Source organism: Odontesthes bonariensis, chromosome 21 (assembly GCF_027942865.1).
Source record: "Odontesthes bonariensis isolate fOdoBon6 chromosome 21, fOdoBon6.hap1, whole genome shotgun sequence".
Taxonomy (NCBI): Eukaryota; Metazoa; Chordata; class Actinopteri; order Atheriniformes; family Atherinopsidae; genus Odontesthes; species Odontesthes bonariensis.
Genome location: NC_134526.1, coordinates 18,362,726 through 18,377,852, shown reverse-complemented (window position 1 = coordinate 18,377,852; position 15,127 = coordinate 18,362,726). Strand labels below are relative to the sequence as shown.

The 15,127-nt window shown below is 38.8% G+C and overlaps 1 protein-coding gene across 2 annotated transcripts in view; it reads left to right on the top strand.

Moving 5' to 3' along the window:
• Positions 1-15,127, top strand: part of LOC142372066 (voltage-dependent T-type calcium channel subunit alpha-1I-like) — a 184,505-nt gene that overhangs the window by 111,266 nt on the left and 58,112 nt on the right. For both annotated transcript variants that reach the window (XM_075454847.1, XM_075454846.1), the window contains exons 5-8: positions 2,566-2,663; positions 7,524-7,683; positions 10,794-11,142; positions 11,341-11,433. In XM_075454847.1, coding sequence (XP_075310962.1) covers positions 2,566-2,663; positions 7,524-7,683; positions 10,794-11,142; positions 11,341-11,433 — 700 coding nt within the window. The remainder of the gene's footprint in view (positions 1-2,565; positions 2,664-7,523; positions 7,684-10,793; positions 11,143-11,340; positions 11,434-15,127) is intronic.

The window sequence follows — 15,127 nt, the reverse complement described above, 5'->3', positions numbered from 1 at the left end:
ATGCAGGTCCTTTAACCCTAATAACATGCTGAAGTCTCTGTAATAGAATGTTGTGATCATTGTATGATATTGTATGGTATTGATGTGTAGCACTGAGATCCAACAGGACAATCACAGACACAAGTCCGCTATCAGAGGCTAAGAGGAGATTATTGGTGATTGGTGCCGTTTCTGTGCAATGGTGCACTGTGAATGCTTCTGCCCATCTGTACCCTGGAGATAACCTTCCTTTCTAAGGTGCTGTTTTTTTACCCAATCATGTCACTAACCTGTTGACAATCAACCTTATTAGTTATGCTCCTCTGGCAATTTTCATTTAGCCTTTTTGTTTCATCCATCAGTAGTTGACAGTAGACAGTAGTTGAAACAAAATGAAAAAAAAACTTATAAATGATGCAGAAACACAAATTTCTTGACACAGAACTTGAAGTTTAATGAAGGGCAGCCCATTCTAACTTCAAGGCATGTTCTGCTCTTTCGTCAGGATCCCACGCATGCATTAAAAGTTATAAATTTTTTTTAAAAACCTACCAAAGAACACCACGTGCATATTTCCGAGATATCAGAGGCTTTGACAGAATGTTGGCAGTGTTTGATTTCCTTGTGAATGAGAACAGTTTGTGAAGGTTTATTACTAATTTGACAGTTGAGTCACAACAGAGTTTGCATTGAAGACCAAATCATTTTCCATTTCCCTCATATTAAAGGTGTATCTAAAGTCTTATTATTTGGTCTTCCCAGAACTCTACAGCTGTTTCCCTGTTAGCGTTCACGCATAAACTCACACACACATGCACCCATAAGTGTACATACACACTTGTCATGTAAAAGCATGAAGGAATGAGATTAAGGCGTCATGAGCAAAAAAAAGGAAAAAAGACATGTAAAAAAAAAAAAAAAAAAACAATTATCAAAAGAATGCCTGCGGCAGTCTACTAATTACCCTCCCAAACACACCGGCATGATTGATGTACACGGGAAGAAATACTTCTGTGTATACACACATACACATATTTATACACACACATATATTTACATAGACACGTGCAAAAACCCACACGTATGGCCACATTGATGATCTTGTTATACATGTAGGTATGTAAATTACCCAATAACCTGATCAAGAAAGATAAAAAATCAACTGATGTTTAATTGGCTCAAAGCTTCCTTTTTGACATTTTAGCTCTCAGTTTGGTCTCTCGGCAACCCTCTTCAAATCATAAGAACTGGCACAAATACCATTGTTTTTGAGGCAGGTGGTAATAAGACAACTATGCCCAGTCCGGCTCCAAAACTGTTTTGCTTTTCTATATACTCTGACATTTTCCTCAAGCTGCTGTGTGACATTTCTGCTCTTTCGACTGAAGTAGGAGAAAGAAAATTGGTCTGTGGCATTCCTCTACATCCTTGCTAAAATGGATTCTTTCCGCCATGGGACACATGAGATTTGAGGAAAAAAGAAATAAAGAGTATTCATGCAAGTAAAGAAGCTTAACACCTCAAAGTTTCGTCCTGCTTTTACATTTTTCTCGACTATATGTGAACATTGCAACTACTTCAAGCAACTGCATGTGGGCTGTAGAGCATTTCAGGCTCTTGTTACAGCAACTAATCCTACTTAAGTGTAAGCCGGGGTGCTACTCTATTGATGACTGTGCTACTTGTGAAGGCAAATGGAAAGAACTTCCCTCTGTGATCAATAAAGCATCACATTATTGTAAATGACATGGTTCATAAGTCTATCTTTGTGACAGACAGTAAGCTTGGCTTGTTTTCGTAGAGGCCAGCAGATGAGCTTTTGATGTTATTAGCTTGTGTCAGTGATACAGCTATTGGTATCATTTTGTCCCGACATTGTCGTAGCACTGGGGCACATTACGTTTTTTGCACACACCTACACAAAAACACTTAACATAACACCATTACACTGTGCTCTCCATTTACACATATATACCTGCACAACATGTCTTTTATCACACATATGCTGAAAAACGTCTTTCACTCTCTTGAACTGTCTTTCTGTTGATGACTACAGTCATATACTGTAGTAGTGTGTGGCACCTTGAAACAGACACACTGCTTTCAGACACATGCATACATGGTGAACCATGACTGCTCTCCTGTGAAAGTGGTTTGGGTTTGGGGGCACAAACAGCTTAGCCATGCTGTGGAAATGACTTGCTAACAGATGCCAGGCTCTGACTTAGACACAACATGCTGCAGGCAACACTTAGAATAGAATGAATCCCTGTTTTCTGCCTTTTCTCTTCCTTACATCTCTTTATGTTATTCATCCCTCTGATGCTTTGTCACTTCAGCCCGTTTTATCTTGAGTCTTGAATGAGCTTGTGCAGTATGTTTCTGATACAGCTAAGACACTCAGGGCCCTAGAAGGGCGCAGTCCAAAAAATTTGGATTGATTTTTTAATCCTATACAGGGATTTATGTCAGAGCTGTTCAGAGCAAATCATTGCCGCCGTATTTTTAACAAGTTGCAGAACAAGGGTGTTGCAATAAAAGTTGAATGATATCGTCTTTAATGTCTTATTTTTTTCTCCTTCTCAGGATGGTAGAGTACTCACTGGACCTGCAGAACATCAACCTGTCAGCCATTCGGACAGTACGGGTCCTTCGGCCACTAAAAGCCATCAACAGAGTGCCGAGTGAGAGCAATTTAATTTTTTTGTGCATGCTTGTGAGTGGTAAATCACTGGAGTTCAGTTGTCATGTGACCTTGCAGCCTATTTCATGTTGACTTGTGCTTCGAGTCTGTCTTTGAGGTCTGTTTGTCTGTCAGTTCTTATAAACTGAAAATACATTTGCATGCAGATTCATGCAGATGCATTTCATTTATATTACATTTCTGTCTTTTACGTGCATCCCCATGCCACTTGCCACCAGCAGGCATCATTAAACTTTAATCGTATGCTTTATCACACATTCATCTCAAGCCTAAAGTCACGGCTTTATCAGATTTCCAAACCACGCATTAATGCTGCTTCACAGATCAGTGTATGACCAAAACCCTGTTTCTCTCATCTAAATCTCAGTTCCAGGGCAAACTTTCAACTGCTCATTGATTTCTTTATCCTGCTGCCCAAACTAAAAGCTTTCAATCATTATAATCAGCAATTAGCCTGACAAAGCAAGTGTCAGACTGGTATCATCAATTTCTGACAACGCTCGACCAGATAACTAAACATGAGTGCCTAATTTTAGAAACGTTTAGGGAATTAAGATTAAGAACAGTCAAAAATGGCTCTGTTCTCCTTAAAAAAAATCCAATAAAGGTAACTTACTTGTCGTAAAAAATAACTGTCTCTATATCAGCCATCAGAACACTTGGGTTCAGTTGTTACCAAGAGACCCTGAGTCGTCGCCCCCAAACCTCCACTGTAACCCTGTATGTTTTAATCAATATTTCTATCCAACAGCAACTGACAGTGGAAGGGACAAGTAAAGATTTGTTGGACAATATTTGGTTGGATGGGATCGACCTGATTTCACACGTTATAAGCATTTTTTAACATATAATAGTTGTGAAATTTCACAATTTTGTGACAGTTTCACTTTATGCAGAATGTAAGAATAATACTATTTGCAATAGAAAACGAGAGCATGTAACATTTTCAACAAGTCCACCAATCCAACTGATCCAAGCTTTCAGAATATTGTGATGTTGTTTAGCATTTGCAACACTTTCAAATAATGCAATATATTCCGAATTTACAAAGCATACGCAAGAATATAGCAGTTTACTACATTGAAGACACTGTTGTAAACCAACAGTAAATTCACTGCAAGACAGTATAGTTTAAATATTTGAGTTTGCTTGTATGATGCATGATCTCTTGCCACACAAGCCCAAAAGTTTACCTTCACAAGCCAACTTGAGAAATATCTCAATTTCCTTATTTTCACATATATTTATCGGCAACTTTTATGTCGTCTAATTTTGTTTATTGGCTATGAATATACAGTACACTCCTAAAGCACTTTATGCTTTCAAATGTAGACCTGATACAAATCCACAATTATGGCTTTTACTTTACTTTTACATAATTCTCACAGATTTTGACCTTTTATGTGTCAGTTAATGGCATATTCTTCTGATTCATTGAATCTACCTTAAAATGATTGATGATTGATATAATTTCCTTGGACATTATGAAAGACGTGCTTGAGTCACAGCGGCAGCAGCAAAACTTAAAAAAGTTGCTGCGGAGTGTGTATGGTCTTCTCGGGACAAGGTTGAAGGTTGTAAATAAATATGCTTATCTGAAGAGGATTAGGCATCACAGCATGAATCTCCAGGCACAAGGATTTGGTTTTGTATGCATAGTTGATATAGAGCAGATGTGTGGATACACGAATGTACCATGTGCTGCAAGAGCCTACTCTCTGTTGTTTACATTCATACATACATTAGTTGTCTGTGATGTATGCATACTTTTGTTGTTTATGTGTTTATCAGTAAGCTGCATATAATGAGTTTGAGCGGCCTGATTCTCTCCCCTTTTCATGACCCCAATAGAGGTGAGGAAGCAAGGGGACAAAGCTATTTGTTCTTTGTTTAGCTGGATTGCTACTTTGCCCACAGGTACAAAGGCAGCATGAGCACATCCTGACCCGTCACCCACTCCAACAAAATGCCAGATAATAGTCCTGTGTGGTGGCATTGCATGCTGTTGTGTTAGACTTCTTTTTTGATTAAATTGTTGGGATGTAGAAAGAGTGCTAGACCGAACAGTAGGGGCGAAGGCAGCAGACACCAAAGAAACAGAGAAGGGAGAAGACTCATGGACTTTAGTTAATAGCTCAGTCAGGAAGGTTTAATAGTGTTACCTTTGTGGCACGAGAGGATGCATCCATCTTTAGACAGGCAGGTAGATAAAAAATGGAGAAGGGAAAATGTGCTCTTTAGTTTTATGGCCAAAAAAAGTTCAATAAAACAACGTAGAACAGAATAGAAAGAGACTGGCTTGTGAGGTACTATTTCTTTGTTTTATTTTCTTTTTGCTCTTTTGCCTTTTCGGTTTATGTTTTGGTTGAAAATATATTTTTACTTTGGATTGTGTGTTCATTCTCTGATGTGCTTTCATTTCTTGGCGCGGCCTTGGGCACTTCGTTTCCCTCCATCCATCTCTCCCTCTCTTCAGCCAATTAGGCTTAATGGAGCAGTGGCCTAATGATGAGGACCCGAGGGAACAAATACATTTAGACTCGCCTCCAGCCACCACCAGAGACACATACAGGCTAGCAACATAACTGACTTCAATTTAAAGTTGACGGGACAAATTAGCCAAAGGAGAAAGACAGGTTTACATTCAAGTTGGAGAAAAACTGTTTGTGTGAACCTCTCATCATACATGTAGATTAAATTTACATATTACATCATCTAAATCAATGACTACTGAAAGTTCCCTATCTTGAAATAGCAATGTTTTCTTTTTTTTCTCATCAAAGGTGAATCTATTTTCTTTTATCTCCACAGGGTCTGATTCTTTCACTTTGATTTCTGAGTCATTGTGTGCAAATTAAAAAAAACAAAAAAAACCCAATGCTCAAAAACCAATAATGAATGTTAATGATATCCAGCTGCTATCTGTTCTCTATCTTTATCTATTTCACTTTAACAAACCTTTGTGGGCATCTGTGCGGTTTGAAGGCTCGGAGTGTTTTAATCTGTCAGAGCCTGGCCTGCAGGCATGACTGCAGAATGAAATTTAGGCAAGTCAAATGGATGGTGAACAGTACGATGCAAAGCCTTGAATCCCCTCTCATTTTAAAACTGAGTTTGTACAATTCAACAAGCTTGAAAATCGATATTTAGTATGACCAACTTTTTTCTTCAACACAGTCTGAACCCTCTCAGACAAGCTTTCTTGTAATTTCTTTAAGTAGTGTTAAGGAATAGTTCTCCAGGCTTCTTGAAGGACATCCCAAAGCCCTTCTTTGGATGTTGGCTGCCTTTGGTTCTCTGTCAAGATGATCCCACGCTGCTTCAATAATGTTGAGGTCCGGGCTGTGGAGAGGATTCATCCCTCCATAAGATCCGTTGCCACTTATATTCAATCCAATTCTTGTGTCAATTGGTATACCTCAGCCTTTTCTCTCTGTTTCCCTTCTTTGAGAATGGCTTCTTTATTAGCTTGACACATCAAATTTCAAATACATTTTTTTAAAGATTTACACTTTTTACAGTGTCTTGATGCATCTATCATTGCATGACAAATATTCAGATGAAATGCATCAAATGTTTCAAGACTTGTTGACCCAAGAAACTTGTTATTCTGACTTGTTATTTCCTTCTGTAAAATTGTGTAACTTGTTGAATGACCCTCCATGGCATTCATCTTTTGGGTTTCATGTACTTTCACTTTTTACGAAGGGGAAAAAAATTTATCAATCAATCATTTGTGATTGAAACACTTGGTTCGTTGTAGTAATTATCAGAGGGTGTTCTAGGCAATCTGTGGAAAGGGGATCCTCTTTTAATTAGCTTTAAAAAAAAGGTTTTTACCACTAACGTTTGTGTCTATCATGTGTAGTAAGTGAGCCACAGGTATTCGCACTCTTATAAACACAATAATTATCATCATCTCTTTCCTCTTCTCCTGTCTCTTCTTTCTCAGCTTCCCTCCAGTCATTCATTCTCTTAGCAGTTTAGATGTGTTGTTGTGACACATTAACCAACTGCTGAGTTGTTCTTTATGACTCCCGATTAGGCACTCTTATAACCGCGGGCAAGCACACACACACGCAAGCACACACTGGATAAAAAGAGACATACACACCTATGTAGTCACACTCATAGCAACAGACACACCTCTCAGGTGTCATTGCCGGATTGCTGTGATCTCATTAGAAGGTCTCACCTCACTCTCTCATTAGTCCAATCAACTTTCATCATGTTCTACTAATCACAGTCTCAATGTGTCATCACAGCGAGACAGGCCCATCATCAGGGGATGAGGTCATCATTATTCGACAGGGGACTCGCTCATGTTTCTGCAATTAGGTTTCATCTAATCATGACTGCGACCTCATGTAGCCTGATTACACGCCTGTGTCACTGCTATTTTAGCTTTAAAGCTGTTGATCTTTGAGGGAATGGCTCATTTCCAACTGTTGCCAAAGATGTGCTTGTGCTTGCCTACCCTTTTTTTGCACTTGTTAAATGTGTTTTCTTGAATTGGTTTACTGTCAAAAGTTAGGATTGATTTTCTGTGGTAGATATTTCATTTAAAAGTAAAAACAAATGTTGAAACAACTCCTTCAACTTTCTGGTCTCCAGATGTTAGGAGTATTTTACTAAAACTGTAATCTTTTATCAGTTTTATCAGATATATTTTTTAAGTGTAGATATTTACAAATGCCAGGTTCAGTGGTGGTATTCACGAGCTGACATATATGACCATTATCAGATCACTGACAAAATCATCTTTTGGCCAGCAGTAGATCCTTTTTTTAATCAATGACACAAGCTTGTGACTGATTGATTGACCTGCTGAAACCCACAGGTATGCGTATCCTGGTGAATCTGCTACTCGACACTCTGCCCATGCTGGGCAATGTGTTGCTGCTCTGCTTCTTCGTCTTCTTCATCTTCGGCATCATTGGTGTGCAACTGTGGGCGGGGCTTCTCAGAAATCGTTGCTACCCCGAGGAAAACTTCACCCTGTGAGTAAAACAGTACGCGTGTCCCTGCATGTTGAGGCCTGATTCTGCCTCAAAGGTGGATGTACTGTGTGCTTTCCACTCTTCTGTGTTTCATCACGTCATACCATTATACCAACAAATCTGTCTCCTCTCTTTTTTTTTCTTTTTCTTTCCTGTGTTCAGTTTTAATATGAAGTTATACAGTCTTTGCTAGAACCCAGTTTACACGCTTTTAACATAAATTTTTCTCCCAGTACTTCAACGTATCCTCTCTTCCATCGCTCTCATGCCTCATAAAACAACTGTATCCGTAGTTTTTCTATTTTACAGCTGAGATAGTGATTCGTTTTCAGATGCATGCCGCCATATTTATGAGCTCACATGACAACATCAGCCACTGTGTCTGGAGGCATTAGTGACATCCAACAGTACTCAATGGTGTTTTATTACATTCTCTGTTCCCTTTTAATGCTTGCATCAGCTCACTTGAAAGACACATCTGAGATGCGTGCGATGTAATACATATATATATATATAAACTGCTCCCTACCTTTGCTTGATGCTTCTGTTTTTGCAGACTCGGCTTATACAAATATCAGATCTTATAGCAAGAGGAAAGGGAAGACAAGCTTGCAAGTTGGGATTGCCCTGCCTTCTTTGTCCTCCCTCTAGAGTACAGTAGCAAGTTGATATTACACCTGCCTAGTAGTCACTTTATGATTTGTACTTTAATCAAAGTCTTCAACATTTCTCTCTGCTAACAACTGATACCATTAGATTTTAATTTAGTAGAGCCAAAGCAAAAACAACTATTTTCAACTAACTTTAATGTTTGAGCCCAACAATTCTCGTCCAGAACGCTTTGGTAGTACACACTTAACTCCCACGCATCAGCTGATTCATGCAGAATGTTTGCATTAATCTCGCATTCAACTGAGAGATGTTTCTTATTTAACTGAAGTATCATTTTTGCATATTATTTCAAATCGTGATATTGTAAATTCAGGGAGCTTGAGTGTGTAATTAGAAAGGTGTGAGTTCGCACTTGAGGACCATTATGCTCAGTAATGGGTCTATGTTTGAGAGGTTATAATGAAGTGGGCTGAATGTTGCTATCAAGTGCAGCATTCATTTTTACGAATTTGCTCTTTTGGTCTCCCTTTTTCATGATTCATTTTGCCTCTTTCATTCATTCTTCCATAGTTTCCTGTTTTTTTTATCAAGACTAATCCTTTTGCTTATCAGAATTCTTTCGATTAATTAACTATTTCCAAGAATATATATATATATACATATATACATAATTGTCTTGAAGTGGCAAAAAACTTCAGGTTTTCAACCCCCTATTTATATCTCTGTCTCACAATTTTTCTGTTTGTCCCACATTTTCAGTTGATGGAAACTAACTTTTTCTCTGCTCCTGTCTTGATCGTTCCCTCTGTCTCGCTCCACCATTAGCAGGTGTGTTCTCAGTGTGAGGCCAGGTTTTGCTGTGGCATGCTGTGCAATGCCAAGTCACCAGCAGGGGGGCAACAACCTTTTATCCATGCTCCAGTACTCTCTTTCTTTCTTTTTTTTCTTCACTTCACTTCATCTAGAATTGCAGCCTTCTGTCATTCTTACACTACTGAGAAAAGATCCATTTAAATTTGGTTTAAAAGCTCTCGAATATTGTTGTAACTCTACTGTACTTTGTACGTAGCATACTTTGTTTAACTTTATTGTACCACCAAATCAATGTGTAGTTTGTGAGCTACTGTCTGTGGTACAGTATGACAACTGTGATTAAAATAATTAGAGGAAAGAAAAAAGATGGCAATTAGGCTAAGATGTATATGATTTGATTGGGTTAAGCGCTGGGATGATTTCCCCAAATTTGCCCTGATTATCATTTGCTGCATGTGGAAAAGAATAAAAAATGAAGGTAAGAATATGGGGAAAATACAAAAAGAGGGATTGCAAAAGAAGGGCTCAAGTGACAGAACCACTGCCATGAGTAAATACAGTAGGTCGAGTGACCCTGAGAGTGTGTGTTCAGTAATGGGTCTGCTGATGGAGGGGTTCTATTTTTGTCTTCCATAGGCCCAGACCTTTTGTATGAGCACCCACACCCTGTCCTCATTTACTCCAGTCACGTCAGAGCACACACAGGCAACACACTATTACGCTTTATAAATATATATATATATGGTCTAGTTTTTCACAAGAGTATCTTCAAACAACTATGTCAGTGACAGCCATCTTTCCTCTTTCATAAAGCAGTGGAGAGTTTGGAGAGTTAAGTGAGCCTGAAATGAAAGACATTTGAAAATACAGAATGTTGAAATCTTTATTTCAGAGCTCCCCTTTGCATGTCTCCTTTTCACTCATTAAAATCCTACACCTCCGAACATACTGCAACAGAGAAAATGATGTACTAAGATTATTTCCGCCTATCACAATCCCAGGCAAATGAGGTCCATATGTTCAACAAGGCAGTCAGGGCACTATCCCAGAGCTGTCTCTGTCAAATGCCAGAACTCACTTGTTACCGCTGATTGGTAAAAAAAAACAAAAACTGACCAATTATTTACTTACAATTTCTTGAAATAGTCTTAATGCAGCCACATTAGATACCTGGATTCAACAGTTCTGAACACAGTAAATACATTTTATTAGAGCATATGGCCACAAATGAGTTTTCTCGTGACACAGAGTATGACAAATTCATCCCTCCAGGCTTCTACTGTGAATTTTAAAGGTGGGAGCACTCCAACGTATTCCTGTTTCATGTCCATGTTCATGAAAAAGAAAAGGAGGAAAAGTTGTGGTCAAAATCCAGCTGTTTTATAGAAAAGATATCTTTACATGTATGAGTGAGAGTGAGATGGAAGACGAGAGATATACTCCCTGTACTTTCGGGAACATTTGCAATTTTTCATTATTTATAACACATCTGAGGATTTTCTTTCGTAAATTCATATCTCATATCCATTTCTAAGTCTAGCTTCTTCTTGACTTTGGCTCTTTCACTGAAATGAAACCCTAAAATAAACTATTGGAACAGGATAAAACTCTGTCACTTACGATTTTATCTATTTGGGATCCTTTCCATCACCAACTATTATCATCTTACCTGATCTCTTCCCCAGCTCTTCTGGTATGACCCTGCCTGCTCCTTACTATCAGCCAGAGGAAGATGATGAGCGCCCCTTCATCTGCTCCCTGGCTTCTGATAATGGTATCATGTCATGTTCCGACGTGCCGGCAAGGCGGGAAGGAGGGCGCATTTGCTGTCTTGACAAAGAGGATGCGCTGCACAGACAGGCTCTGGGCCTGAGTCCTGAACCCCTGGCCAATGGCAGCGGGGCCGGGGAGGCAATGGGTCTTTGCATCAACTGGAATCAGTACTACACTCGGTGCCACACTGGAAATAGTAATCCTCACAAAGGGGCCATCAACTTTGACAACATTGTCTATGCTTGGATAGTAATTTTTCAGGTATGTTCCAACTGTGTGAGATAGTAGTCCCAGTTTTTTCTTTTTACTTTTCTTTTCATTTATTTATTTGCTATACAGGGAATTTTGCCGAGTTTCAAGGTAAATATTGGTTAAAGTAAATAGTATTTGTTGTTTTATTTAGCCAAGTAGACCCTTCAACAAAATGTGTAAATGATCCGTCTTAATCTTTCCCCACAGGTGATCACTCTGGAGGGCTGGGTTGAGATCATGTATTATGTGATGGATGCTCACTCCTTCTACAACTTTATCTACTTCATCTTACTCATCATTGTAAGTAAAAATTCTTAAACATAACTCTACATTCCTTCCTGCTAAAAATGATCCAGCATGCTTGATGATTAAAGAATGACATCGAAGAACACATCATCTTTGAAATATTTATATGGTACATGTGGACTTCTGTAGTATCTTTATGTCCATAAATTTCCGGAGTGGTGAATTAAAGTGTTGATAGATTTGTGAAAATCAATAGTACCACAAAAGACTCTACGATCGATGTCTAAAGGAGGGAGAGATGGAGGTGTGTGTTACGTAAATTTGTGTTTGGTGCTTTGTAAAAAAAAAATAAACAGAGCAGGAGATAGAATATAGAAAAAATACCTAAAGAAAGAAAGTATTGCGTTCACCATGTGTGCAAGAGCCTTTTTTCATACGGTGCCAGATGGCATCACTGTGAATGTTGCTCCATTCTGCATTCTCATGTTATTGGCTAACTGTAAACAGGATTGAGTCTCTCTGAGTTGCAACAGAAGTACAATAGAAGTCCCAGATGTTTCTCTTGCCTACCAGCAGGAGACATTAAAAAGAGGAGAGATAATGCTTGAAAATGAGATCAAGAATTTACCCCAGAGGAGAGGATAGGAAATTGGGTAGACTGTAGTAAAAAATGGAAAAGAATGACAAGTGAGGGTAAATGAATGAACTGCACAAACACTCAAGCCTGTCCATCACAACTACACTTGATTGGTAAGTGGCGACTTCTGAGGAAGGCTCCAAAAACAAGTCAATACCAGTAGGCCCCTTGTTGCAGTGGCCATTTTAAAAAGTTTTAAACCTCATTAAGATTAAAAATAAATAAATGAATGACCTATAGCTCATTTCTGGCTCCAACTACCTGCGGTGGCTTCTGCCAAATGATCCGAGGCCTTTCTTTTATTAAAAGGGCCTGCTTTCCCACCTTGTCATGTTTTTGTTTTTACAGTACAATTGGGAAAAAAACTGAAAAAGTACAACTTGCTTGGAATGGTTCCCTTGAGAAAGCCTCTTCTCTCTAAAAAGAAGATGGCAGCACAGGTTAGGTTTTTCAAACTTGCATCTAGAACAAACCATCTTGAACAATGTCCTTTAGACATACAACACCAAAGAGGATACGTTTGTCTTTCATGCACAGCACCATATTTGGAGAAAACCAAATACAACAGCTCAGCGCAAACTCCTCTTACCATCTGCACATTAGTGAAGGGGTGATTATTTGGGCTTGTTTTGCAACCATAGGACCTGAGCACCTTGCAGTCATTAATTCAACCATGAACTCCTCTGTATACCAAAGTATTCTAAAGTCTATGAGTCCATCCATCTGACAGCTAAAGTTTGTATAAGAGTTTTAATACAGAATGGATGAAAAAGAGAAGAACCGAGATGTTGCAAAGGTCCAGTCAAAGTCAAGACCATAACTTGACTGAACTTTTGGGAGGGCTTCAAGACAGCTGAGCATAAACAAATGTCCACACACCTCAATGAACTGATGTAACTGCGGTAAAAGAAAGAGTGGGCCAACATTTCTCCACACAGTGATGTGAAAGACTGACGAAATCTCTCACGTTGTGCATTAAGCTGTCCACTGATCAGAATCAAAGAATAAACACAAGTTATAGTTGTTAAAGACGGTTCTCCAAGCTACTGAATAATTGGTTGATCACACACTGGTTCTGCATTTATTGGTTTTCATTAAAAAAAATAATGCTCATGTCTTGTTGTTCATCTGTGGTTACCTAATTTAAAGACCTTGTAAGGACCTATTGATTCCTAATTATGTGGTTACACGTGAAACATTATAATTTAAAGATAGTTTACTTACTTTTCACCTTGACTGTATAAAACATAATGGCAGTTTAATTGACTGACATAAATGCCCTACCCCCTTTTGAACTTCTTACCAAGACTTATAAGTCTTAGCTTGCAGTCAAAGGTGCGTAGGGATGGCCTGGAAGAAATGAAGGGCTTTCTGTCACACTAAGAGTCCCTTTGGTGTTTAGGGTCACCCTAACTGCTCTCATTCTTTTCCTTAGTAATCCTTTCACTTCCTGTCTTTCGCTTGTCACATTCATTTTTACTGTGTGCTTTAAAACCTGCTAAATTAGCCTGTTTGTTCTGTGTTATAAAACTCAGAGACAAAAAGATACGTGAGCTCTACAGCATCAAACATTTAATCTCATCTCTGTCTGCTTTTGTGCTTGATACACTGTCAAGTGTGCAGCCGGAAGTCACCTAGAAGAGTGTGACTAAATGAAAGAAAGTGCTTGAGTACTAAGTGCTACCAAGAGGGCAATTTTCAGGAAGAACTGTGTGTTTCAGGAACAAAAAAGGATTTGTACAGCACAGACATAAATGGCACTGAAGCCCATGCAATCAACTGTAAACTGGGCTTGCCATCTCAGTTTGTGAATGTGTGAACATCTGTGTGCATGTGTTTGCGTGCGCTTGATAGTGTGTGTTTGCATGCATAATGCAGTGATCATCTGAATGCATGATATTGGACTGCCCTCCCTGATTATGCGTAAAGCTGTCTACTGATCAGAATCACAGAATAGACACTCACACAGATGCAAGCCTGGAGGAAAATCAAAGCCTCACACACCTGCAAAGCTGCTTTGACCCACAGGCCACAGATGGGTATCACTCCTCCCTCTCTCCAACTCCTGTCCATGTCTCCACTTTCTGTGTCTGTAAATATGTAGGGGTTTCCTTTTTTAATTTCTCAGGTGTGATCACTCTCTCCTTCACCTTCCTCTGAATCTTTGATCACTGTGGATGAAAGACTAAAGGTGGAGGGTCATTAAATTTGGATTTTGTATATTTCTCCTCCACATGTATTGCCTTTATATATGTGTACACATTTGTGTCTGTTTGTTCTCTGTATGTGTTTATCATGTGAAGACAGAACCTCAGAAACTAGCTCAGTTTTGGGATGAATTAACCGCTGCTGCAAAAGGCTGCTCTCTCCATCAAGCAGTGTGATTTTTGAGTCGACCAGCATTAGCCAGTATTGATCTTATCATTGTTCTGTAACCCGCTCCGAGTACTCCAATGAAAGCCATTTCAGCAGACTTATAGTGATTCCCATTACTGCCACTAAAAGGGTCAGCCAACGTGTACTGCTCACAATGCTGCCAATCTCCTCTTGGCAACTATACCCCCAAACTTTACTTTGACTCCTGACATGAAACTAATGGTTCTCTTGTGAAAAAAAGAGTAAAGATAAAGGTACAGGAAGCGAAAGAAAGGCTTGTTGAGATTAGGGCAGGAATGAGTTTAGCAAGTAATTCTCTTTGTTAGTATGTTTGTTCAGTGAGCATGTTATTTATTATTTATGCTATCAGGAAGAAAACTTCCAACATACACATTTCGATATTAATTTTTACTGCACTTTCTTTCACTTGGACAATTATAGATAGTGTTGTAATCAGATAATATCTCATTTGCATATCTATATTTCAGAAAAAAATCCCAAAATAATTTTAAGGAATCATCTGTGGAATTTTAATGGTCATATCTGTCAGTTAAGTTATCTGTTAGGATGTTTGGAATTTCACAGTTCAATTTTCAAAGGCTGAGCTCTGAAATCTCCACTTCTATAGGACATGCATTCACCAAATTTTCCTCTTTCCATGTTGGTATCTATATCCAAGGTTTTTCAGCCACATTATCATCCCTTTTCCTTGTTCTATGCTACTGTTTCGTCAGG